This window comes from Mus caroli, unplaced genomic scaffold, assembly GCF_978045245.1.
Source record: "Mus caroli unplaced genomic scaffold, Mus_caroli_1 scaffold_10, whole genome shotgun sequence".
NCBI classification, from domain to species: domain Eukaryota; kingdom Metazoa; phylum Chordata; class Mammalia; order Rodentia; family Muridae; genus Mus; species Mus caroli.
In genome coordinates, this window is record NW_028227265.1 from 116,101,688 (window position 1) to 116,125,480 (window position 23,793).

Sequence of the window (23,793 nt, forward strand, 5' to 3'; positions counted from 1 at the left end):
CGGTGCTACATCTACACCATGTTTGCTGCCCGCATAACCCTGGGTCAGGAAACCTCCAGCCTCAACAACAGCTCTTTTAATGTTTCTGTTTTATGTGTTTTGCCTGCATGCATGAAGGTGTGAGCTCTTGGAGTTACAGACAGTTAAGGAGCTGCCATGTCGATGCTGGGATTTGAACCCAGGTCCTCTGGTCAAAGAGCAGTCAAATGCCCTTAACCACTGAGCCATCATCTCTCCAGCCCCCTCAAAAACAGCTCTTACTCTCCCCAGCAGCCTCAGTGTCTTCCCTCAACAGAGAAAGCCCTTCCTCACCATGGGCCAGAAACTGCTCCTCATTCCTCGTGCCTTGCTAGTGTGATTCCTTTTGAGATGCACACTTGCTGGCCAGTGTCCTGGGATCACTACTGTTTCTGTCTAGCGGCTGTCCTTGGACTTGCTTCTGTGGATCACTACTGTTGTTGTCTAACACCTCCTGGGATTGCTACTGTTTCTGTATAACTGCTAGCTTCCTGGGATTGCTGCTGTTTCTATGTAGCAGCTGTCCTTGGACTTGCTAACATTCCTACACCAGGTGTCTGCCTCACTCACCTCACCGCTACAGTGTTGTCTGATGGAACTGATGTCCTTTATGTGGCCAGAGCCCTGAACAGAAAGACCCAGGGACCAGAGGTGGAATGGCAGGCTGTGTGTGTGCTCCATTGGAAATGAACTTGAATTCCCTTGATGAATTTAGCACAAAGAACTGAAGCAAACACACGTGGACTTAGTAACCTGATTCGAGGATCATGAAGCAGGTGTTTCTGTTCAATAACACACTGGCAGAGATCTGGGTTTAACAGCCTATTCTAGGGCTGGAAAGATGAGTCAGCAATTAAGAGCATGTACTACTCTTACAAAAGACCTGGTTTGGTCACCAGCACCTACACTGGGTGGTTCACAACCAACTCCAGCTGCAGGGGTATATGACATCTCTGGTCTCAAGGGCACCAGACACCCACACAGACACATGCACATAATGAAAAAACAAGGTAAATCGTAAAAAAATAATATGCAAAAGCCACTCCAAAATTTAGATATTTGCTGGGTGTGGCAGCATATACCTTTAATCCTAGCACTCAAGAGGCAGAGGCAGGCAGGATCTCTTTGAGTTTGAGGCCAGTCTGTTTACATATTGAGTTCCAGGACAGCCAGGACTATATAAAGAGAGCCCATCTCAAACAAACAAACAAACAAACAAACAAACATATGGATACTCAATGACCCCAGATGGCAGGATATGGAGGGTGAGCACACAGTAGCCAGGTGAGCTGGGGGAATATGGAAATGGGTCAGATGGGAGCTTGCCTTAATAAGGATGGACCATCAAGTGGGAACAGCAGGCCAGGGAGTCAGAACTAGTGAGCTGTCAGCATGCTCAGTGGGTGTCATAGGGTGAAGCTGGAGTGCAGAAGAAAGGTAAGATGTGGGTCATGTTCTATGTGGGTCATCACACACTCTGCTGATGTCTTGTGGCCCAAATCTACTGAGAACACTAGAGCAGCTGGTACATAGTCTCACTTCATCCCTCATGACTGCTGGCCTCCCCTCTGTGTACCTCTCCTTCATTACAGACAGAGCTATGCACAGCCTTCTGTATTTCTATGTGAATCATAAGGCCTGGCTTTCAGTTTCCACATCTTCCAGGGACTGCACTCAATCTGCAGACCACAGCAAGGCACGTGAGCATCCAACAATAGAGAGTAGTGAAGCCAGGGTGCTTTATGGCTCCGTCTCCCATCTGCTGCTCCAACCTCCAGGATTATAACCCACTCAATTCCCACAGTTCATGGCATCCTCAGGAACCCCACAACTGGGATTCTCACCTCTGCACTGATGAAAACTGACAAGCAACCGGATAATTCCTGTCCCTTTTTCTCCTCCCATTTTCCCTCTTTTAAGATAAGTCTTTGCCTCAGACTCTAAGGAAGCATATTTATATACAGACATAACAGACAAATCTTGCACACTTATCGAGAGAATCGCAGTGCCTCGGGGAGTACCTATGGATGCGAAGAAGATGATGGCCAGGAAGTCACGGATAGGCTCGATGTAAGCCATGATCTCCTCGGTGACCATGTGCCCTTGGGAAGAGACCAGCGCTCCAGCCAGGAAGCAGCCAAGCTCCATGGAGACGTCCAGCAGCTCTGTGACCTGAGGATGAGGGAGTCAGCTTCATACCTGGTACTGCCCAGTCACACACTTACTGTCAAGAGTGCTCGCAGATAGACACGCCTCAACCCAGCAGGAGGGAGAGCCTCAGGGGACAGCAAGAACAGCTACCACCCAAGTACCACCCCAGAGACACAGGTTCCTCGGGAGTCCCAGGAGGGCCCCCAGAAAGAGCACACACAAGAGACTAACATTGGTTGAGTTAGCCATCCTTAAGAGAGAAAAACTAATATTTCAAAGTCACTCACTTAGACAACTGTGATATTTTTAATTGAGGATATTTCTCAACCTTTACTTGACTATTTGTAATGTGTTCTCCTTATCTGGAACAGGAAAGAGCTGTACACACTCCAGCATGAAAGCTACTCCTCTCACTGACCTCAAGCCTCACAGAGAACCACCCCAGGCAACTACACTGACAAGGAACCTGGGAGAGCTCCCGTAGATCCAGGGGAGGACGATGGTCATCATGAACCAGTTCTGTAACTCTCGCTCTGTTAGGCACAGAGCTCAAGACTGGGCCAGAATACTACTGGGTGTCTGCTACAACAGTGTGAGAGCAGGCATGGGGTAAGAGGCAAAGCACTGGCAAATCAAAATAACAACTTAACCATGTATGAGCAACCTACATGCATACGTAAGCACAGATGCATGTGCACACCAACCCACTAGATGCACAAATATAAATAGACACACATACACACACACATATATATACACACATATATATGTATAACAAATATATACATATATACACATATATACATTATCCACATGTATTTACAAAAGTGCACATGTACACATATACCTCACACAATAGGCACAAGAATGAATTCAAGTGCATGTACACACAAATACACAACACAGCTACTTAGATTCTGAAAAGGCTATACTATGAAGCAATGGGCAAAGATTCTTTTATACATGTGGCCCTCAGAGGTACATGTGAGAAATGAACCCTCCCCTCACACAGAGACTGAACTCATAGCCCAGATGGAACGTAGATCTAAATGAGAAAGGGGAGCAATGGTATTTGCAGAAGATAACACAGAACATCTACATTGGATATGCCATGTGCTAACCATAAAGAAAACACTTGCTATTGGATTTCATTGAAGTAAAAAAAAAAAACACAGTTTATTAAAAATTGCCATTAAGAGCAAGCCATGACCAGGAAGACTTTCGTAAGAATGGATGTGACATAGGACACTATACAACCAAATGGCCAGAAGTGCTGGCACACTCTACATGTGAACCCGGAGGCATCAGGCTGGAAGAAGCCAGACACTATCAGCCACATGTTGTCTGACCCCACTTAGATAAAAAAGCCAAGAGGCAGCTAGCGGGAAGCAGACAGCGGGGAAGGAGACCAGCGCTTAGAGGATAGGATGGAGACAGGAGAGAAAGGGGCGGCAGCCGCACGTCAGTGGTGATTGTTAGTATCACACAGTAAGTAAGATGATTGAGTCCTGAAGGATAAGTAAATCACAGCTGCTTTTTAAATGACACAGACAACTTGCCAAAAATATTTTTAAGTCATACAAATGAGTAAGAACATTAACAATCCCAAAAAGATATGGGTTGTGTCAGGACACATCCCAGTAGCCCAAAGGAAATGGCAGTCTGAATCTACTGCATTTGTGTATGCAGACACACAAAACAGAAAGGCTGAGATTAAAGACAACACCGAGAATGGGGTGAGAACTGGGCTCCCGTCAACCTTGAGGTCACAGGCCAGGCTTTGGGCAAACCCGACTAGCAGTGAAGGTAACCAGATATGTGTTCCAGCCCAGAGATTCCACCTCTTCAGAAATGAAATCTGGGGGCAAACCACAGAGACAACAAACAGCAGCTCTCTCACACCACCCCTAACTGGAGCAGCCACACGAACAATTAACAGCTAATGTGCAAAGGCCTGGCACCTCCTGTCATAGCTGCACCTGACAGCAGCTGTCCAGAAAACACAGGTGAGTGATCAAAGGGAAGAACTGAGTGCCAGCGAGGAGTTAGCTGGCTGGCACATCCCAGGGGAAGGCAGCACCAGTCTACACATCAACACAGCTTTGCTGGACCTTACTTTTACTTAAGGAAATACTCTGGAATGGATAAGGCACGGGACATTTTTAAATAACATTTTTGAGTTATCGTGTACTGGCTAGTTTTGTGTCAACTTGACACAGCTGGAGTTATCACAGAGAAAGGAGCTTCAGTTGAGGAAATGCCTCCATGAGATCCAACTGTAAGGCATTTTCTCAATTAGTGATCAAGGGGGAAAGGCCCCTTGTGGGTGGGACCATCTCTGGACTGGTAGTCTTAGTTCTATAAGAGAGCAGGCTGAGCAAGCCAGGGGAAGCCAGCCAGTAAGGAACATCCCTCCATGGCCTCTGCATCAGCTCCTGCTTCCTGACCTGCTTGAGTTCCAGTCCTGACTTCCTTGGTGATGAACAGCAGTATGGAAGTGTAAGCTGAATAAGCCCTTTCCTCTCCATCTTGCTTCTTGGCCATGATGTTTTGTCCAGGAATAGAAACCCTGACTAAGACATACCATCATCATGAACAGAAGCAAGTTTTGTGCTTCCCCAAGGTTATAAAAATAATACCAGACATAAAGAAATAATTTAATATACCTTAAAAAAAACCCTGAAACCTAGATGTTGGTCACAATGGCACACGCCTTTGTATTCCAGCACTTGGGAGGCAGAGGCAGGAAGACCTCTGAGCTGGAGGCCAGCCTGGTGTACAGAGTGAGTTCCAGGACAGCCAGGACTACACAGAGAAACCCTGTCTGGAAAAACCAAACTAAACCAACCAACCAACCAACCACCACTACCACCACCACCACCAACAATAACAATTACAACAGCAACAACAACCAACAAGCCACCAACAACAACAACAAACCCAAACCCTGAGACCTACTGTTGAGCCAGGTACAGTTGAAGAGGAGCAGTCAGGTTCCCCAGGCAGCATCCTGGCTAACTCTGGCTCGGCCTTTCCTAACCCTTAGTTAGCACTCACTTCCTTCCTTAGGTTCTGACACTGCTATCTTGTAAGTACTATACAAACGGATTCTCTCAGCCATATGGATCAACCCTTGCACTCTGCATGACTCCCTGGAGATGCGCCTTGGCTTCATGTGGATGAGCGGTTTCACTGTACGGCAGATTGCCAGGTATGGTGTATAACAGTTCCTACTTATTTATTTATTTAGTGTTTCTATATTTATGCATGCAGACAGAGAGCAGAGGTCAGGCTCTTTACACAATCACATTCCCTCTCTGTTTTATTTATTTATTTTTGTTTATCTTTGCTGATACGGCCTGTCACTGGACTTGAAGCTAACCTACTCAGGCAGACAGCACTGGGGACGCTCATGTCTGCCCCACAGCACCTTAGCTCACGGGTCACAGGCACTTCTCACCACCTTAGCCAGGGATCCCAACTCAAGGCAAACACTTCAACAACCGAACTGTCTCTCTAGCCCCGTGTGCCACAGTTACTCGCCACTCCCCTTGGAGGACCACTGGACTAGATTTGGCTATTATAATCCAGAATGCCCTGAACATGGCTAAGTTTCTGAGAGAACACGCACAGCTGCCGGACAGTACAGTCACTGTGTGCAGTGATTCCACTGCTACTACTGAACCATTTATGATGTCTCCGGGCCTTTCCCCGACTCTCTCATGGGATGCCCACTTCCTAACACAAATCTGTTTTGTTTTGTTTTTATTGTTATTTCTTTTATTTTTTTAGATAATATATCATTTCCCTTCCCTTCCCCCGTGTAAACCTTCTCCTATACCTTCCCCTTGCTCTCTTTCAAATACATACTTGTTTTAAAGACCTTTCTTTACAGCATGAGAAGCCATGCAGTTAACTAGCTCGTCCTCACCAAAAGGCATGGAAAGTGGTTTCAAACTTGATCTGATATTTTGAAAGCAAGCTGCGTGCAGCTTAAGACAGCGGTGTGCCTATTCATGAACACTCATTTGTGTTTCACACAGCGACACTCACAAATCATATTTTCACAAGTACTTGGATGGCCAAGTAGGTAGGGTAACTGAATAAGCGAGCACTCTCGCGTGGTGCCTCAAGCACCTCTCAACTAGAGAAGCAACCGTCGGCTTCCAGGAGGCTGCGCAGGGGCCCTGTGAACAAACAGCAGACACTGGAGGGTTACCGTCAGCATCAGGAAGGTGAAGGCTGACACTCCCAGGACGAGGATCTCTTTGTTCCCCTTGCTCTCCAGGTGCAGCTTTCGATAATACGGTCCTATGAGATACGTCTTCATGACAAGACACAAAAGAAAGACAGCAGCTAGCGAAAAGAGAATTTGTCCAATCAGAAACAGTATGCGCAATACTTCCATGACAACGCTAGGAAAGAAAAGAGACAAGCGTCATCTCACCCCTAATGCATTCCTTCAGAGTCCATAAATAATCTCAAACATTTTTCCTTAACATGTTGCAAACTGAATGGCCCAAATCATACATGTCTTTTATTTTTAAACGCTGAAAGGAAACCTATATATTACATTAATTTAGAAAATCAAGTCATGTAATTCAAATGCAGGTCTCTTGGGGATCTGTGCTTTGAAGTAAATCAGTTTTCAAGCATATAAAGGGTTTCTACTGGGGCTGGAGGTACTCAGTGGGTGAGAGTATTTGCTCACAAGCATGAAGACCTGAGCTCGGATAACTAGTGCCAGGAAAAAAGGCCAGGTGTGGTAGCATGGTAATCCCAGCACTCAGAAAGCTGAGGCAGGCAGATCTCTGGAAGTTCCAGCCCAGCCTGGTCTATACAGTAAATTCCATGCTAGCCAAAGCTACATAGTAAGACCCTGTCTCGACAACAACCAAAAAGAGCTGGATGTGGCCACAGTATGCTCATAAGCCCTGTGTGGTGGGGGTCAGAAGTGGGAGGTCACCTGGGGCTTGCTGGTGCCATCTTAGCTCCAGAGTAAGGGAAAGGCATTGTCTCAAGGGAGTAAGACAGAGTAATAAAGTAGGATATCTGGTGTCTTCCTCTTCGTGCACCCCTCCCCATATGCAAGTACACTGCACACACATGCACTCACACCATACATTCAATCATGTACACCATACACATACCACATGCATGCACACATACACACTCATGCACATGCATATATTATACACATATACATTCATGTACACCACAGACATAACTATACACACACACCACACAATACACCATATAAATATGCACACCACATACCACATACAGACACACACACACCCATACATAGACGCACAAACCATATACACTCACAGGTGCACACGTGCATACACACCGAGTCTCAACTGACAGCTTTGGATCTCTATGGATACTATATGATAATGTTAGAGGGCTAAACGTCTACTGGAGAGAAGCCCAGTCTTTCTGTGAGTAACCTAGAGCCCATCTGTTCAGACCAAGCTTCCAGCCTCTCACAGTCTACTCTTCATTCTGTAGGCTCGCTATTATGTTCCAATGTGCTTATATCCTGGCCGGCAGTCCTGGAGGCCTGCTGGACTTATAACACAACCAAAGGCTTTCGGACAAGATAATTTTTCCCAGTTAACTTCTTCTCCTATGTGGACCAAGCAAGAGCAGAGTAGGTTTGGGGCTGTTTGTGGGGAAGAATGGAAAGGAGAGGATATAGCAGTGCCGATGGCAATGACATCCACCACAACACCTCTACACATCATCACACGTCACAACACACGTGTGCAAAGATGTGTGTCACCGCTCTCAGTGCATTCTCGGTACGTACACCTGTTGACTCATTTAAGCCTCTGAGTTGCCTCAGGGCTGCCGCTGTCACATGCCACAGTCACAGTGAAGAGCAGTGACTGGAATATCCCAGACCAGGAGCTGGTACACAGCAAATCCAGAATCAGTTTGTTGGAGTCCCACAGCCTATGCGCAGAGGCACCATGCTGGGGAAGGTGTCAGGGTGAAGGTGTTGTGTAGCACCTCCATAAACAAATGACTTGGAGCTAACAAGCGGTTGGTCGCAGCGTGCAGACACTCACCTGGAAGAGGCGCTTGCTCCGGCCTGTATGAGAGTTGGCATGACGGCAATGAACAGCCCCAGCTGCACGTCTTGCATCACCAGCATGCCGAGCAGCACTGTGCTGTAGTCGATGTCACCTGCTGGTGAGACAGCGACTCAGAACAAAGTCCCACAGGCAAAACCCAGGTCACCCAGGTCTCACCGCAGCAGCTACAACTGCTCAGTGGGCAAAGGCATTTGCAGCATATATGCCTGAATCTAACTTCCAGGACCCAGGACAAGGTGGAGGGGACTTGAATCCACAAAGCTGTCTGCGCTCCACACGCATGTCACGGTACATGCTTGTACACACGCACAGTAGCTAAAAAAAAAAAAAAAAACCACAGGGGGCTAGAGAGATGACTCAGTGGTTAAAAGCACTGACTGCTCTTCCAGAGGTCCTGAGTTCAATTCCCAGCAACCACATGGTGGCTCACAACCATCTGTAATGCCCTATTCTGGTGTCTGAAGACAGCTACAGTGTGCTCATAGACATAAAATAAATAAATAAAAACAATTTTAAAAATCACAGGGAGTGACATATTTTCAAAATAATTCACAATAATCTTTTTTTTTTTTTTTTTTTTTTTTTTTTTGGTTTTTCGAGACAGGGTTTCTCTGTATAGCCCTGGCTGTCCTGGAACTCACTTTGTAGATCAGGCTGGCCTCGAACTCAGAAATCCGCCTGCCTCTGCCTCCCAAGTGCTGGGATTAAAGGTGTGCGCCACCACGCCCGGCTCACAATAATCTTTGTAATTTAAACATACATACATTTTTAAGGATCTCTTTGGAGCAGTAGGTGGGGTACACCTGCACCCTAACAACTGTAAGACTGAGGCAGAAAAATCCCTTTAGGCAAGAGTTTGGGGCCATCCTAAGCAAGGCCCATCTCAAAACACAATTTAGAGGGCTTATAACCTTTAAAATCAATGTTCACTCTCAAAGAAAACATTTTAATTACTGTTGTTTGAGATGGGGGTGCGCAGGTTTTATTACATTGTAGAGCCTTAAACTACAAGTGTACACCCATTGCCTGAAAACCTTTTTTATAAAGATTTATTTATTTTATGTTTATTTATTTTATTTATTTATTTTATTATATGAGTACACCATTGTTCTCTTCAGACACACCAGAGGAGGGCATTGGATCCCATTACAGATGGTTGTGAGCCACCATGTGGTTGCTGGGAATTGAACTCAGGGCCTCTGGAAAAGCAGTCACTGCTCTTAACTGCTGAGTCATCTCTCCAGCCTCCTGAAAAACTTTTTTTATGAAGAAAATCATCAAAATACCGTATTCCTGTGGCTTGCTATTAATATAATTGTAACAAAATGCTACTATCAAAAGATGCTCTGGCAAACAAGATGACATGCTTGGATACTGGAAATATGATCTTTTCGTCCTTAGTCCCAGCTCCCTAACAAGCCAGACTCAGCTCTCTCTGGTGGCAGGTTCCACATTCTGCATACCACTCGCCAATACCCAACGTCCTCCCCGCTCCCCGGCACAGGCAGGGGCTCCTCTTAACCACCGCAGGAAAGCAGGAACTAGAGACTTCATTTCCACCTTAGCAGTTTCTGCTCTTTCTTCTGAGCAATTGCAAATCCTCGTGGATTGAGAAAAGCAGAGAGCACCACCTGATGTACGTCTGCTGCCGGCTTCCAAGCTGCTGCCATTGCCACAAGGCCTCCCTGCTCTGCAGAGTCAACACCACACATGAACTTTCTTCTTGACTCCCCAAAACTGTGAGCCAATGTAAGTCCTCCTTCCTTAAGTAGCTTTTGTCAAAGTTATTTCACCATAGCAACAGAAAAGGTAACAGAGACAAACTCTACATCCCTGTGGGCACAGGGAGGCCCACAGCTGTCAAGGTGGAAGTCCCATCTTTTCTTCTGTAGCTCTCGGGTCCTGCCTCACATGCTGCTGCTGATCCGTGTAGAAATTACACTACTTACGATCAGGGAAGGGCTCTGACTTCACTCTTTCAATGGAACCGGGCGGTAGCTCTTACCAGTGACTCCTCATTTCCTTCCTCATATCTGCAGCACTTAGGGTACTGCTCTGTCCACAAGTGCAAGTGGCAAGGCCACCTTGTCACAGTCACAGACAGTCCTGTTATCTGAAGGTTTCTCACTTTTTTTTAAGACAAGGTTTCTCTGTGTAGTTCTGGCTGTCCTGGAGCTTGCTCTGTAGATTAGGCTGGCCTTGAACTCAGAGATCTGCCTGACTCTGCTTCCTAAGTGCTGGGATTAAAGGCGTGCACCACTACTGCCCTGTGCTCAATATTTTGTTAAATTTATGTTTATTTTTTGTGTATGAGTGGTTTGCCTGTGTGTGTATATATATATATGTGCATATATACACATACGTATGTATGTACGTATGTATGTATGTACCATGAGCATGAAGTGCCCTAGGAAACCAGAAGAGGGCACTGGATCACCTGGAAATGCAGAGATTGTGAGCTGCTGCCTGGGTGCTGAGAACCATAGCAGCTTGTAAAACCCACACTCCTCACTGCTTCCCTGTCATGCTTGCTCTGGTGAGCAACCATTTGCTGTTGCTATCCCGCAGCTCGGGGTGAGAGGATGTTAGAAGACACTCCTCTAGCCCTGCCCTCAGTGGCATTTCTGTCTATGTGACCTTCTCTCTCACAGCTACAGTTTCCCTGCCCTCTGGAATGACTTAATGGTACAGAGAAGGTACACTCTACTTCTGTAAGCCACTGGTCTCTTCCACAGAGTTCTGAGATTTTCTTGGACTGGAAACACTTCTGTGTTCTGACATGGGTAGGGAAACTTTCCATTTTTCCCACACAGGGTTAGAGATGTACTTTAAATCTTAGCTAACCTCGTCCTCTGGTTCTGGGAAATCACCAGCCATTCCCCATAGCTTCTCCCACACACAGACCTCCGTGCAGCTTCCATCTCATCTGCATGTGTGTAAATACTCTCTCCTGCTTCTCCCCTGCTCTCAGTTTTTTGTACCTGATCCAATTACATGGATGTGACACCTGCATTTCTGCTTTCAGTCATCTGACCATGCCACTGTGGTCTAGTGAACAGTCCCGTGAAGGACGGATGCACAGACATGAGGCTGATAGCTGTCTTTTCTAGAAGCAGATCTCTCCTGTTCAGGCCACACAAAGCTGTGTGAAGCTGCTACACTCTTCACTCCTGGACTGATGTTTTTCAGCTTCTGTCCCCGTCTTGTGTCCCAGGTTTCATCCATAGGAATACTGGACCTGTCTGCTGGATTACCACAGATGTGGCCACTAATACAGTGACAGCAGGTGAGTCACCCAAGGAACTGGCACATCTGTATCCCATGAGCTCCACAGGTCTGGTAGAAATGGAAGTTTTCTGAGCCTCTTTTGCCAGCAAGAAGCCCCTTACTCCCAGGTCATACTATGAATGCATTGGGACAGTCCCAGAGGGACTCAAGAGCTCCAGCCCAGCTTCGAGTTCAGGAGGCCTGGGGCCAGCTCCACACACTATTGCACACAGCTCCTGTGCCAGCACACCCATTTTAGTGTCACTGGAGGAGTCGGCCACGTCTTCTTGGTTTTCTTTTTATATTTTCTCTTCTATTGCTGATGAGTTCAAACGTCAATATGAAGCTGCTGTGACATTTTGGGCTTTGTTTTACCTTCACAAAGAGGCAAACCATGCCTGGTGAACACACATATGTGAAATTTATAATGCGGCCAAAGACACAGCTGGGAGATGAAGCTGCTTGTGACTGTTCCATCCGGCTCTGGCCTCACCATACAAAGCAGTGCCTCAGAGAGACAACAGCTCACACACAGGACAAACCAAGCCAAGTAAGAGAGCTGGGAGTTTCTTCATTGCTAAAGCACTCTGGTTTTACAGGAAAATTCCCTAACTGTGTTAGCTCCTAGTACTGCCATAACCAAGCAAACCAGCAAAAACACAGACCCCTCAACGAAGTTATCACCTCTACAACCTCCGTTCACTGTGCAGCACGGGCTTCTGATCTTGGTCTTTTTTTTTTTTTTGGTGGGGGGGCTTTCAAAACAGGGTTTCTCTGTGTAGCCCTGGCTGTCCTGGAACTCACTCTTTAGACCAGGCTGGCCTCAAACTTAGAAATCCACCTGCCTCTGTTTCCCAAGTGCTGGGATTAAAGGCATGCTCCACCACTGCCTAGCCTTGGTCTGACTTCTTTCCAGCTCTCTAACAATGCTAAATATATGAGCACACAGTGGGTCTTTCTTTCTTTCTTTCTTTCTTTCTTTCTTTCTTTCTTTCTTTCTTTCTTTCTTCCTTCCTTCCTTCCTTCCTTCCTTCCTTCCTTCCTTCCTTAGATTTATTCATTTATTATGTATGTAAGTATACTGTCACCATCTTCAGACAGACCAGAAGAGGGCATCAGATCCCATTACAGATGGTTGAGAGCCACCATGTAGTTGCTGGGAATTGAACTCAGGACCTCTGGAAGAGCAGTCAGTGCTCTTAATGCTGAGCCATCTCTCCAGCCCCTGGGTATTTCCTTTAACCCAGAAGAAGGGTGGATACATGGAGGCAGTGAACTCCAAGATGGGAGCTCCCTGATGTGTCGACAGGAGCCTGAGTTAACTGCTAGGCAGTCCTACAGAAGGACCTGCAGTTTGTGAGTCTGTAGGTGAGGTGCACATGGATATTCCCCACACACAGACTGAGAAAACACTGCTCACCTACCTTCTTTATCACCTCGGGCGCTTCCCACTAGGAACCTGGACACCAGGGGTGTGCTCGACAAAGACAGACAGGTGGAAATGAAGACACTCTGAGTGGGTCTGATCCGCAGGAGGTGTCCCCACCATAAGCCAAAGGCAACCATCAGCAGCGTCATATAGCAGGGTCCTTGTAAGGATATCCTCCACACCTGGGACAGAGCACAGGCATTGATACACACTCCAGGGCAACAGCCCAGCCCTGAGTGATGGCCACAGAGTGGAGAAAGAACACGCATATTCATTCACACGCATTCTGAAGCAACAGCTCATCTCTGAACTGCCACTCCAGAGCAGAGAGCTGGCTTTTCAGGAAGGAACTTGAAGCCTATGCATGCTCACCTGATAAACACACTCCTAGGCTGAAACACTCTCAAACAGATACATACACTATGTAAAATCATTTCAGTGTCTCTGGAGGTTGTTTATAAACCAGCACCAAATATCAAATACTGAAATCCTCCAGTGCTCAAATCTTTAATTTTTAAATTTTACTTATTTTTTGTGTGTATGTATGTTCTGTCTGTACATTTGTCAGTACATTCATGTCTGGTGCCCCTGAAGCCCAGAAGAACGCGCCATAACCCTTGACAACGGAGTTATAAAATATTGTTAGAGGCCACATGGGTGCTGCGAACTGAGCCTGGGTCCTCAGGAAGAGCAGCCAGTGCTCTTAACTAGCCCTCTCTGCAGCCTTGCTCAAACCTTCCTATTTATTAAAAGCATGTAGTATTTTTTTTTTTATGGTTTTTCAAGACAGGGTTTCTCTGTATAATCCTGACTGTCCTGGAACTCACTCTGTAGACCAGGCTGGCCTCGAACTCAGAAATCTGCCTGTCTCTGCCTCCCAAGTGCTGGGAATAATTTTTTTTTTTTTTTACGTGTAGTACTTAGTACACCTGCCTGTAGACTTTAAATCATCTCTGGATGACTTATAAGATGCAATACAATATAAATGATTTGCAAATGTTTATGTAGTATTAATTAGAGAATTAATGACAAAAGTAAGCCTGTTACGTATGTGTTCATTCTGCAGTTGGCTGAATCCACAGATGCAGAACCCACAACACGGAAAAGTGTCTACAGGCCGTTTAGACACAGGACTTCTCTGTCACTCTCCCTACCCCTGCCCTCCAGTGTGTAGACACACTTTTTTGTTTTGTTTTGTTTTGTTTTTTTGAGACAGGGTTTCTCTGTGAAGCCCTGGCTGTCCTACAGTTTGCTCTGTAGACCAGGCTGGCCTCGAAGTCAGAGATCATCTGCCTCTGCCTCCAAAGTGCTGGGATTAAAGGTACATACCACCACTGCCCGACTGTGTATAGACGTTTTTAAAAATCTTTAGAACAAGTCCTGTAAGTATAGAGCACATCTTCCCACTTTTTATGGAGATGTGAAGATACAGAAGCAGCCTGTGAGAAGTCACATGATCAGGAAGCAGCAGCAGAACCCGAGGCAAGCCCAGGCCGAGCGGCTCCCCGGGCACATGGGCATTATTAGGTGCTCAGTATACACGTAGCACAGTGACACACACACAGTAGGACACGTGACAGTTTGAAAACTCCAGGATCAGCATTTCGGTTAAGTTAGGCTCTCGGCCTAGCAGAGGGACCACGGTGATAGGCACTCTACTTATACAGACCTAAGTATTGCATCCCTTCTGAGGGTTCCGAGTCCTGAGAGGGTGTCCAGCAAATATTGGAAAACACTATCAGATCTTTTCTACCAAACATAAACTTCCTACATGGAAGAGACCTACTGATATGAAGTGTTCTCTCTCCTTACTTTTAGGTTACCCTAAAGACCCCAGTCATTTATCCCTGCATGACAAAGTAGTAGAGACATACTGAATACTGTGGTTTGCTAAATCAATACCAGTCTTCTGTATTCCAACCCGGGAACTGCAATGGTAACAAGTTGCATTCTTAACAATGCAACTGCAGAGCCAAGGCACATGTCTAGGTCTAGGGCTGCCACACAGCAGACAAGAGGAGAGGCCCTGAAGGACCACTAAATGAAGGCCCAGCAAGGCCTCAAGGAAAGACAGGTTCCCAGTCCAGCATTCTTCTCCTTAGTCAGGTACATTATCCTGTCCCTCAAGCACCCAAAACACACTCACTTGACAGAGCAAGAACCCTTCTCACACGCTCTCCCCATGTCTAGATTACAAGGGCAAAAGACCCCAAACAGTACCAATCAGAACTAGCACAATTACAATGTTAACAATATGTCATAGAATGTCATTTCATCATCAACCTTTGAATACTACAGAAAAAAAAATTAATGATGAAAACACAGGAAAAACTTTAACAAAATTCCACTATACAGATGTGGTTTGAGTATGCTTGACCCAGGGAGTAGCACTATTAGGAGGTGTGGCCTTGTTGAATTAGGTGTGGCCTTGTTTGAGGAAATGTGTCACTGTGGGGGTGAGCTTTTAGACCCTCCTTCCTAGCTGTCCATGAGACAGTCTTCTGTTTCCCTTCGGAACAAGATGTAGAACTCTAAGCTCCTCCTGAACCATGCCTGCCTGGATGATGCCACGTTCCCACCTTGATGATAATGGACTGAACCTGTAAGCCAGCCCCAATTAAATGTTGTCCTTATAAGAGTTTCCTTGGTCATGTGTCTCTTCATAGCAACAAAACCCTAACAACAGACACTGTCCGAAATTGTTGACCAGGAAGGCTCTGAGTCCGAATTTATTGCTCGTTATAAGGAAACAGGATTTCCCCTGCCTTGTTTGTCATGAATCAACATTTACACCAAATGTCTCTAGTTATAAAACTCCACATGAGCCACTGTACTTGGAAACAGAGGTCACAGGTTTCCATGAAGCCTGCCCAACATGGCACTTGTGATGGCCAATCCCAGCTTACTCCAACAAAGCAGGACACCCCACAAATCCCTTCTACGCAAGCTTATTCCCTTCCTACCCCATACTCTTCAAGAGAATGCACAGGAAAAATGGAGCCAATTTTTAATTTAGGATCTAGAAGAATGGTTAGTTTTCTTTGCACTTTCAGCTTAGAAATGGATGTGTGGTTTCTGAGGGAAGGAGTGCGTGAGGAAACCAAAGTCCCTGGAAGACGGCACTGACACAACTCAGACTCCTCAGGAAGAAGCACATCCCGGCCTGTCAGTCCCAGATGGCGAGAGCAGACAGAATAACAGAGCTGGCAGCAGAAAAGAGGTGAAAGAAACTTAAAGGCAGTAGTGACAAGCAGCCTCTCCCCAGGGAAGGCAACAAAGGATGTTACAGTGTGAAGACAATGTCAGAAACCAGTGCTCGCTCCTGGAAGCAAATGGGCTTTAAGAAGAAAGTTAAAAAGCTCCAGAGAGCTAGGAGTGGCGGTGGTGGTGGTGGTGCACATTTATCATCCAGGATGTGGGAAGCAAAGACAGAAGAACTAAAACAAGTTCTAGTCTTCATGACTATCAGATTCTACCAGGAGTTGTGGGGGAACCTCAAACAAAAACCCAAAACCCTGGACAGCTTTCACAGTGCTAGCAGGCACTAAGCCAGCTACAACCACGAGTCATAACCATCTGCAAATCACGCACCACAACGACTGGCCTGGCAAGACACGCCCACTGGTGCAATAGTGGCATGAGCATCATGGGGGTAACCACCCGCCTTCAGAGGACTCAAGTCCCACCCCATGAGATGGAACCCAGACCTGCCACTGTTACTGAGTCGAGAACCTATGGCTAGACAGGACATAGGCTCCCATACATAAAATATATAAATACATATTTTTTAAAAGTACTGTGGAAAAATTGGAAAGACATAGAAAGGTGCAACTATAGCTATTCCCTATTGTCTCCTGTGTGTGCTTGCTTCTTTACCTTGCTATTACCAAGTAGTATGTTCTTATCCCATATTCAGTCTGACTAAACGCAGCTCATGATCTCAGACTCTCAGACTCAGACTCAGACTCAGACAGATACTAGGGTTACAGGTTCATGCTACTGACACAGTTTGACCTCTCTCTCTCTCTCTCTCTCTCTCTCTCTCTCTCTCTCCTTCCTTCCTTCCTTTATGTTTACATTTAATTATATGGATTTATGTGGAGATATGTGCACATAAATTCGAGTATACTTGGAGACCAGGAGTGTTGTGTCCTCGTGGAGGTAGAGTCACAGGTAAGCCTGAGCCGCCTGCTGTGGTGCTGGGAACTGAATGGTCTTCTGCAAAAGCAGACAGTGCCTTAGCCACCGAGCCAGCTCTCCAGCTCCACCATTTGCTTACAGTTAGTGCTGTAGCAAACGTTTTCCTTTGTTGCCACCCTTTAGAATTTTAGTCACTACCCAACATTCCATCACAGTTAAGTTCCTGCTTAGCCATTTAGACAATCATTTACCTTACTGACAGACCGGCCTGTAGGGAGATGCCCAACCTGCCTATGGAGGTCTGAGGGCACCTTGCAGGAGTTGTATTCTCATTCCACAGCGTGGGTCCTGGAGCTCAAAGTGTGGGGTTCAGGCTTGGTGGCCAGCACCTTTCACGTGCTGCACCATCTCACCAACAGCCCCGCTTTGTTTTGAGGTGGTTTTGAGATCGAGTTTCACTATGTAGTCCTGACTAGCCTGGAATGTCCTATGTAGAGCAGGCTAGTCTAGGTCGCATAGAGATCCACCTGCTCCTGCCTCCTAAGTGCTGGGATTAAAGGCCTGTGCCACTGTCCCTAAGTCCAGTGTTTCTTAAACTTGTTACCATGAGGAATTAAAACTCCTTCGATGGTAAAAATCTGTATGCATAGCTGGGCGTGGTGGCGCACGCCTTTACTCCCAGCACTCAGGAGGCAGAGGCAGGTGGATTTCTGAGTTCGAGGCCAGCCAGGTCTACAGAGTGAATTCCAGGACAGCCAGGGCTATACAGAGAAACCCTGTCTCGGAAAAAAAAAAACAAACAAAAACTGTATGCATGTGGGTGTGTAACGGGGGAGGAGGTAGTGCGTGTGTATGCAGGTGCACACTGTATGACCATTGGCTGTGTGTGTGGGTATAACAGGGGAGGGAAGCAGTGTGTGTGTATACAGTGCACACTGCATATCCACTAGCCAGAGGATAAACTCGGGTGTCATTCTTTGTACTGCCCATCTTTTGGAGACAGTCTTTCACGTGCTTGGAGGCTGCCAATTAGGGTAGACTAACTGGCAGGCAGCCCAAGGACCTCCACTTGCCAAATACTAGAATGAAAGTATGTACCACCATGCTTGGCTGCCAATAGTATTTGTCCCCTAACTCCTTTACTCTTTAAGAAATTATTTCCCTGTTTTTGAGGTAAAAGAGAAATCTCCAATTCACTCTCCATCTTGGGAATTTTCTTCTAGAGAAATAGACTGAGTATTACATCTCTATTACATTTTACCCTCAGCTATGTAGCTTTTGGAAGGACACATATAAAACTATATGAAAATTCATCTCATTTATTCACTTTTGACTTTTTCAAATTGATTTTCTAAAAATAGTATCAAACTAAAATGTCATATTCTAGTTTTAAAAATAAATAAAAAGTGGGGCTGGAGAGATGGCTCAGCAGTTAAGAGCACTGACTGCTCTTTCAGAGGTCCTGAGTTCAATTCCCAGCACCCACATGGTGGCTCACAACCATCTGTAATGGGATCTGATGCCCTCTTCTGGTGTGTCTGAAGAGAGTGACAGTGTACTCACATTCATAAAATAAATAAATCTTAAAAACATAAAAAAAAAAAAAAGCCCACTTGATAGCCAAGAGGACTCTAAATGAGTTCAAAGCCAGTCTGGCCTAGCAAGATCCTGTCTCCAAAATAAATAAATAAATAAATAAATGAACCCAGTGTCTCCCCCAGGGGATGGCAGAGGGGCTGGGTCCTTACCTTTCTTAGCTTCTCTGGAGAAAATTCTAAGCCAACCAGAAACAGAGTAAAGAAGACCCCAAATTCTCCTAATGTCTCCACCTGTACAATGGACTGAGAAACAAGAAAGCGTATTATGTAACGTTTGATTTACTTAGTGTTCTTTATCAAGAGAACATGTGCTAATACAGAAATAGTCTCCAGCCCCTTCCTCCCCTCAAAAAACCAGTATGTTTTTCAAAAAGGAAATGGATTTTGTGAATGTCTCTTATAGCTGAGATCTTTTTGACTTCTTAAAGTGTGTGTGTCATACACACATATGCACACACAATTTTTCTTGATTTGCCAGAGGAATATTCACTTTCATAATTGCTTCTGTGAAGAATCAGCTGTGGGGTTCACTGACTTCCACATACACAGCGGCCATTCTGCCTCAGTGACTCCTTCCTTCAGCTTCCTTCTGAGGAGAAGGAGCCCCCAAAGCTGAGGTGAAGGCCAGTTCCCACCACTTCTTGTTGGAAACCGGCATGTCTAAGCAGGGACGTTTTCCTCCTGAGGGGAATCCTCACTTTTGGCCACATCACAGAGGTTTCGATGAGTAGGGTTCAATAGATTTTATATTTACACACACACACACACACACCCCTTTTGACCCATTTGCCTTTTGTTTTTAACACTGTCATGTTAAAGGAAAAGAGACAGGACACCAGGTCTAAGGTCCCATGTCTCTCACTGTTGCTGTGGTTGGTCCCTGTGTCCTGAGCTGCCAGCACGCTTGGCCTTGCCGCTTGCGCCGTCCTTCCTCCACAGCTCTCGTTTGCGATGCCTCCGTTTGGACCACCCGTAAGTCTGTCTGTCAGTGTGGGAATTTATGCACTGACTGTGAGGGTGACGGCATCTCCTTGACATCTTGATTTGATGCTTCCTCACTGTTACTTCTATTTCCCTGCTATTTCTCTTCCCTTTTCTTGGTCAGACCATAAGTCACTGATGCCCTACTGATAACTCACATCTCCACTTCTCACCTTCATAATGCAAGCCTATCAACTTCCAATAGGAAATGGTTACTGCTCTGGTTCCTCTGACCTCGGGCCACCTTTAGCCAGGATGCTCTTGGGTCTTTCCTCACAAGCACATCACCTTCCCCTGGTCCAGCTGCTCTGTCAGCGCTCGCAGTACCCAGGTGTTACATGGCCCAGTAATTCTGATTTAACGGCAGCGTGTTTGTGAGTACTCCCGTGTGTCTGCTCTTATCCTCAACACTCTAGGTGGGAGAGGGATGTTCCACTAAATCTTATTACACTGTTCTAGGTCAGTGGGAGTACTTGTTCCAAACGCGAATCTGCATAGCTCCCTGGGCTGTGGAGCCTTTGAGCACCTCTCGGGATGGAGGGCTGCCTTCACAGCAGGTGAATTTCTTCCTGGAAGGCCCAAAGCTCTGAGCCTGAGCAGGCTAGGCAGACAGCTCTTTTCCTGGTCAAAGATCATTTGTTGTCACTGAGCTCTTCCGACCTGGTTCAAGGATTGTGGGCTGGAGCATCCTGCAGGTTCCCTGGGTAGCACTTGCCTCTGTTCCCATAGGGCGTCTCAGTGATGCGAGGAGGATTCTGAGGCTGCTCCCGTGACCTCCTAGATCATTTCCTCCAGGATGAGCTCCGAGTATCCTCTCCCCACTGTCCCCACCTAACTAACACACTCAAAATGCTCCAGGACTCTTCTTTCCTGTCAGAGTGTATCTGTTTCCTGATAGATACATTCAGCAAAAGGAACCCTGATCTCTCTACTGTCTTGAGACTGGGACTTCAGTCAGCTTCCCCAAACCATGGGAGCTGCATAAAATTACACAGAGACCAACATTTTCAGCTGACCTACTGTCTGAATGGTTGTCTGGATAACACAGGCCATTACATCACCAGTCGTTTTTAAATATTACTATAATTTAAAGAGACAAACTACCCGTCATCAGGCCACTCTGCATCAAGAAATGAAATATTCCCATAGGTTAAAGACTGCGTTGAGGGCCCCCTTGACTGGCATCTGCACCGACTGACAGCAGCTTGCATCTATTTAGTCTTTACTCCTGTTCCTTTTCATCGTGTTCCATACTAACGCAGAATTAATTGTTCTTACCTTAATACTGTTCAGTCCTGAAGGCCCCAGAAGCACGCCACAAATTATATACCCAAACATCGTAGGCAGACCTATTGCTGTACACAGCCAGCCACATGGTAAGGACAGCATCCCTATGGTCACGATGTCCTAACACGGGAAGAAAAAGTCAGAACACAGAGAGGTTGTCAGGGAAGAGGTCTCTGATGTCCTCTTATCTCGTGAGAATAAACAGCAAGTGATGAAAGTAAGAGGGAGATTCTCACGGCTGCTGTGCCTCACACAGAAGCTGAGAACCTTAAGCTGTGCTCTAAGTGATGACCTGTCTGTTTGTTCAAGCTCCCTGAAAGCATTCTTCAATAGCTGGGCAGAGGAGACATGGGTGGGGTGGGTAGGGCTCCCTGGTTTGGGGTGTGAGAGAACCAGGAGGGGCGAGGAGAAGGTGAATGGAGAAGGAAGCCGCCATGGGTTAGCTGAGTCATGAAATGATGGCCATGTGGGTTGGCTAATTGGAGTTAAGAGTAGCCCAGATGAAACACAGCAAATTATATAAAGAGATTATTGGCTGGGAAACAGACAGAACAGCCAGAGGACAGACATCTGTCCAGCTCTTGTGCTGATTAAGCCTTATTGTAAATATACATGTTGTGTGTGGCTTTTATCCAGGAACTAAATGGTTACAGGCAGGGTGGAAACCCTGGACTGGGATTACGTTTTCCTACAGCAGCAGCACCTGACAGGAGCTTGGCTCTTCTGCAAGTACTAGCACCTGGAAGGAGCCCTTGGGCATCCTGTCTTCTCTGCCCATGGGAGGGGCTATCTGACACTCAGCTGTGGTGTTGCATGCCTATAACCCCGACACTCAGGAGCCGAGACCGGAGGACTGTGGAGGAGTCAAGGCCAATCTGCACTCCATGGTGAGATCCAAGCCAGCCGAGGCTCCATGGTAAGAGCCTGGCTCAACAAAATAAAACAAAATGAGAAAGGCTTCTGAGAGAACAGATCTGAGTGTTCCAGGGAAGCCTCTGGCAGCAGGAAAGCTGGTGTCCAGTGAGAGGCAGGCGACACGGCCTCACTGGCCAGCCCCTGCTGAAGGCCACGGCTTGCCTTTATGAAGTGGTGGTCTGCGCGTGGGATAGTAGAATCTCTGGGCTTGGTTAGAATGTACTGGTTGTTCTGGGAGTCGATGAGCATGCTGAGGCCCAGGCCGTCCTCCACTTCCCGCTTCGTGATATTCTGCTTGGAGCTGGCCTCCTCTTCCTCCACTCTCAGAACTGCCTCAAAGTTGACGCCTTTGACCTGCAACGATAACCAATATTATACAGTTACAATCAAATGCCTTCACATCAGCACTTAAAGGGGAAAGACTGAGGCTGGGCAGTGGTGGTGCACGCCTTTAATCTCAGCACTTGGGAGGCAGAGGCAGGCAGATTTCTGAATTCGAAGCCAGCCTGGTCTACAGGGTGAGTTCCAGGACAGCCAGGACCCTCTCTAGAAAACTCAAAAAAAAAAAAAAAAAAGTAAAGACTGAAAGAAAGAATAATGGAAATGGTTTTGTATTCTGTGAAAAAGAGATCAGGAAAGCGAAGTCTGTTGTCAGGGTCTGTGGGGGTGAGGCACAAGGACCCAAGTTTAAGACCTCTGTGGCCTCCAGAGGGAATCAAGGTTAGCATAGACAGCTGGGTGAGCTCCCGTTTCAGAAGACAAGTGAGAAGAAGGTGAGTGCCTAAGTCAGTGCTGTGGCCTTTCCTGGCAATGTGCACAGCCCTGGGCTCAATATCCAGTTCCATCAAACAACCAAACCAACCCAACCCAACGGTGTCCATTAGCCAGAATTAAACCAACCCAACGGTGTCCATTAGCCAGAATTAAGCCAACCCAATGGTATCCATTAGCCAGAATTAAACCAACCCAATGGTATCCATTAGCCAGAATTAAACCAACCCAATGGTATCCATTAGCCAGAATTAAACCAACCCAACGGTGTCCATTAGCCAGAATTAGGGGAACTTTTCAACTAGAGAATTTAAGGGTAAAAATACTAGGACCTATGCTACTTGCACACTTTGCCTGGTTTACAGTATACTCTTTCAAACATTTTTAGGAACTCTTCTCCGATCCTAAGCTGATGAACTGGCCTCCCTGTTGCTTCCTGTTCCCATTCTCCCCAAACGCCTACTCTCAGTCTGCTTTGTCTTTACTCCGTCACTGTCTCTAGTCCATCCAAGACCGCAGTTCTCAGCATCATCAGGGATTTCCCCTTCTGATCTCAGCATAGCAGAGGTAATGCATGGGTCCTATTTCTGCTCTAAGCCTGTCTTTTGCAAACATAAGCTCTGAAATCCAACGACTTAAACCTCCTGAAACCTGAGTCCTGACCCAGTCTGAGAGGCAAAGCTATCACACAGAAGTGACTGTGGGGGCTGGAGAGATGGTTTAGTGGTTAAGAGCACTGCCTGCTCTTCCAGAGGTCCTGAGGTCAATTCCCAGCAGCCACATGGTGGCTCACAACCATCTGTAATGTGATCTGGTGCCCTTTTCTGGTGTGTCTGAAGACAGCTACAATGTACTCATATACATAAAATAAATAAATCTTAAAAAAAAAAAAGCGACTGTGGTTGTCCTGAGAGACAAAAGCAGAGCTGGTGGTGGCCAGGCAGTGATGGCACACACCTTTAATTTCAGCACTAGGGTGGCAGGGCAGGCCAATTCTCTGAGTTGGAGGCCAGCCTGGTCTACAGGGGGAGTTCCAGGACAGCCAGGGCTACACAGAGAAACCCTGTCTCAGAGAACTGAGGAGAGAGAGCAGAGCGGCTACTCACTTCTGAAGACATGCCAGATTAACTTC

The 23,793-nt window shown here is 46.4% G+C and overlaps 1 protein-coding gene across 2 annotated transcripts in view; it reads right to left on the reverse strand.

Moving 5' to 3' along the window:
• Slc9d1 (solute carrier family 9 member D1) overlaps positions 1 to 23,793 on the reverse strand; it is a 33,328-nt gene that overhangs the window by 4,929 nt on the left and 4,606 nt on the right. The window contains exons 4-10 of one of the 2 annotated variants that reach the window (XM_021169926.3): positions 22,053 to 22,244; positions 20,967 to 21,095; positions 18,858 to 18,950; positions 12,965 to 13,151; positions 8,247 to 8,364; positions 6,389 to 6,584; positions 2,040 to 2,190 (exon numbers count right to left, since the gene is read on the reverse strand). In XM_021169926.3, coding sequence (XP_021025585.1) covers positions 2,040 to 2,190; positions 6,389 to 6,584; positions 8,247 to 8,364; positions 12,965 to 13,151; positions 18,858 to 18,950; positions 20,967 to 21,095; positions 22,053 to 22,244 — 1,066 coding nt within the window. Of the gene's footprint in view, positions 1 to 2,039; positions 2,191 to 6,388; positions 6,585 to 8,246; positions 8,368 to 12,964; positions 13,152 to 18,857; positions 18,951 to 20,966; positions 21,096 to 22,052; positions 22,245 to 23,793 lie in introns of both variants that reach the window. The other variant, XM_021169925.3, reaches the window with a different exon arrangement.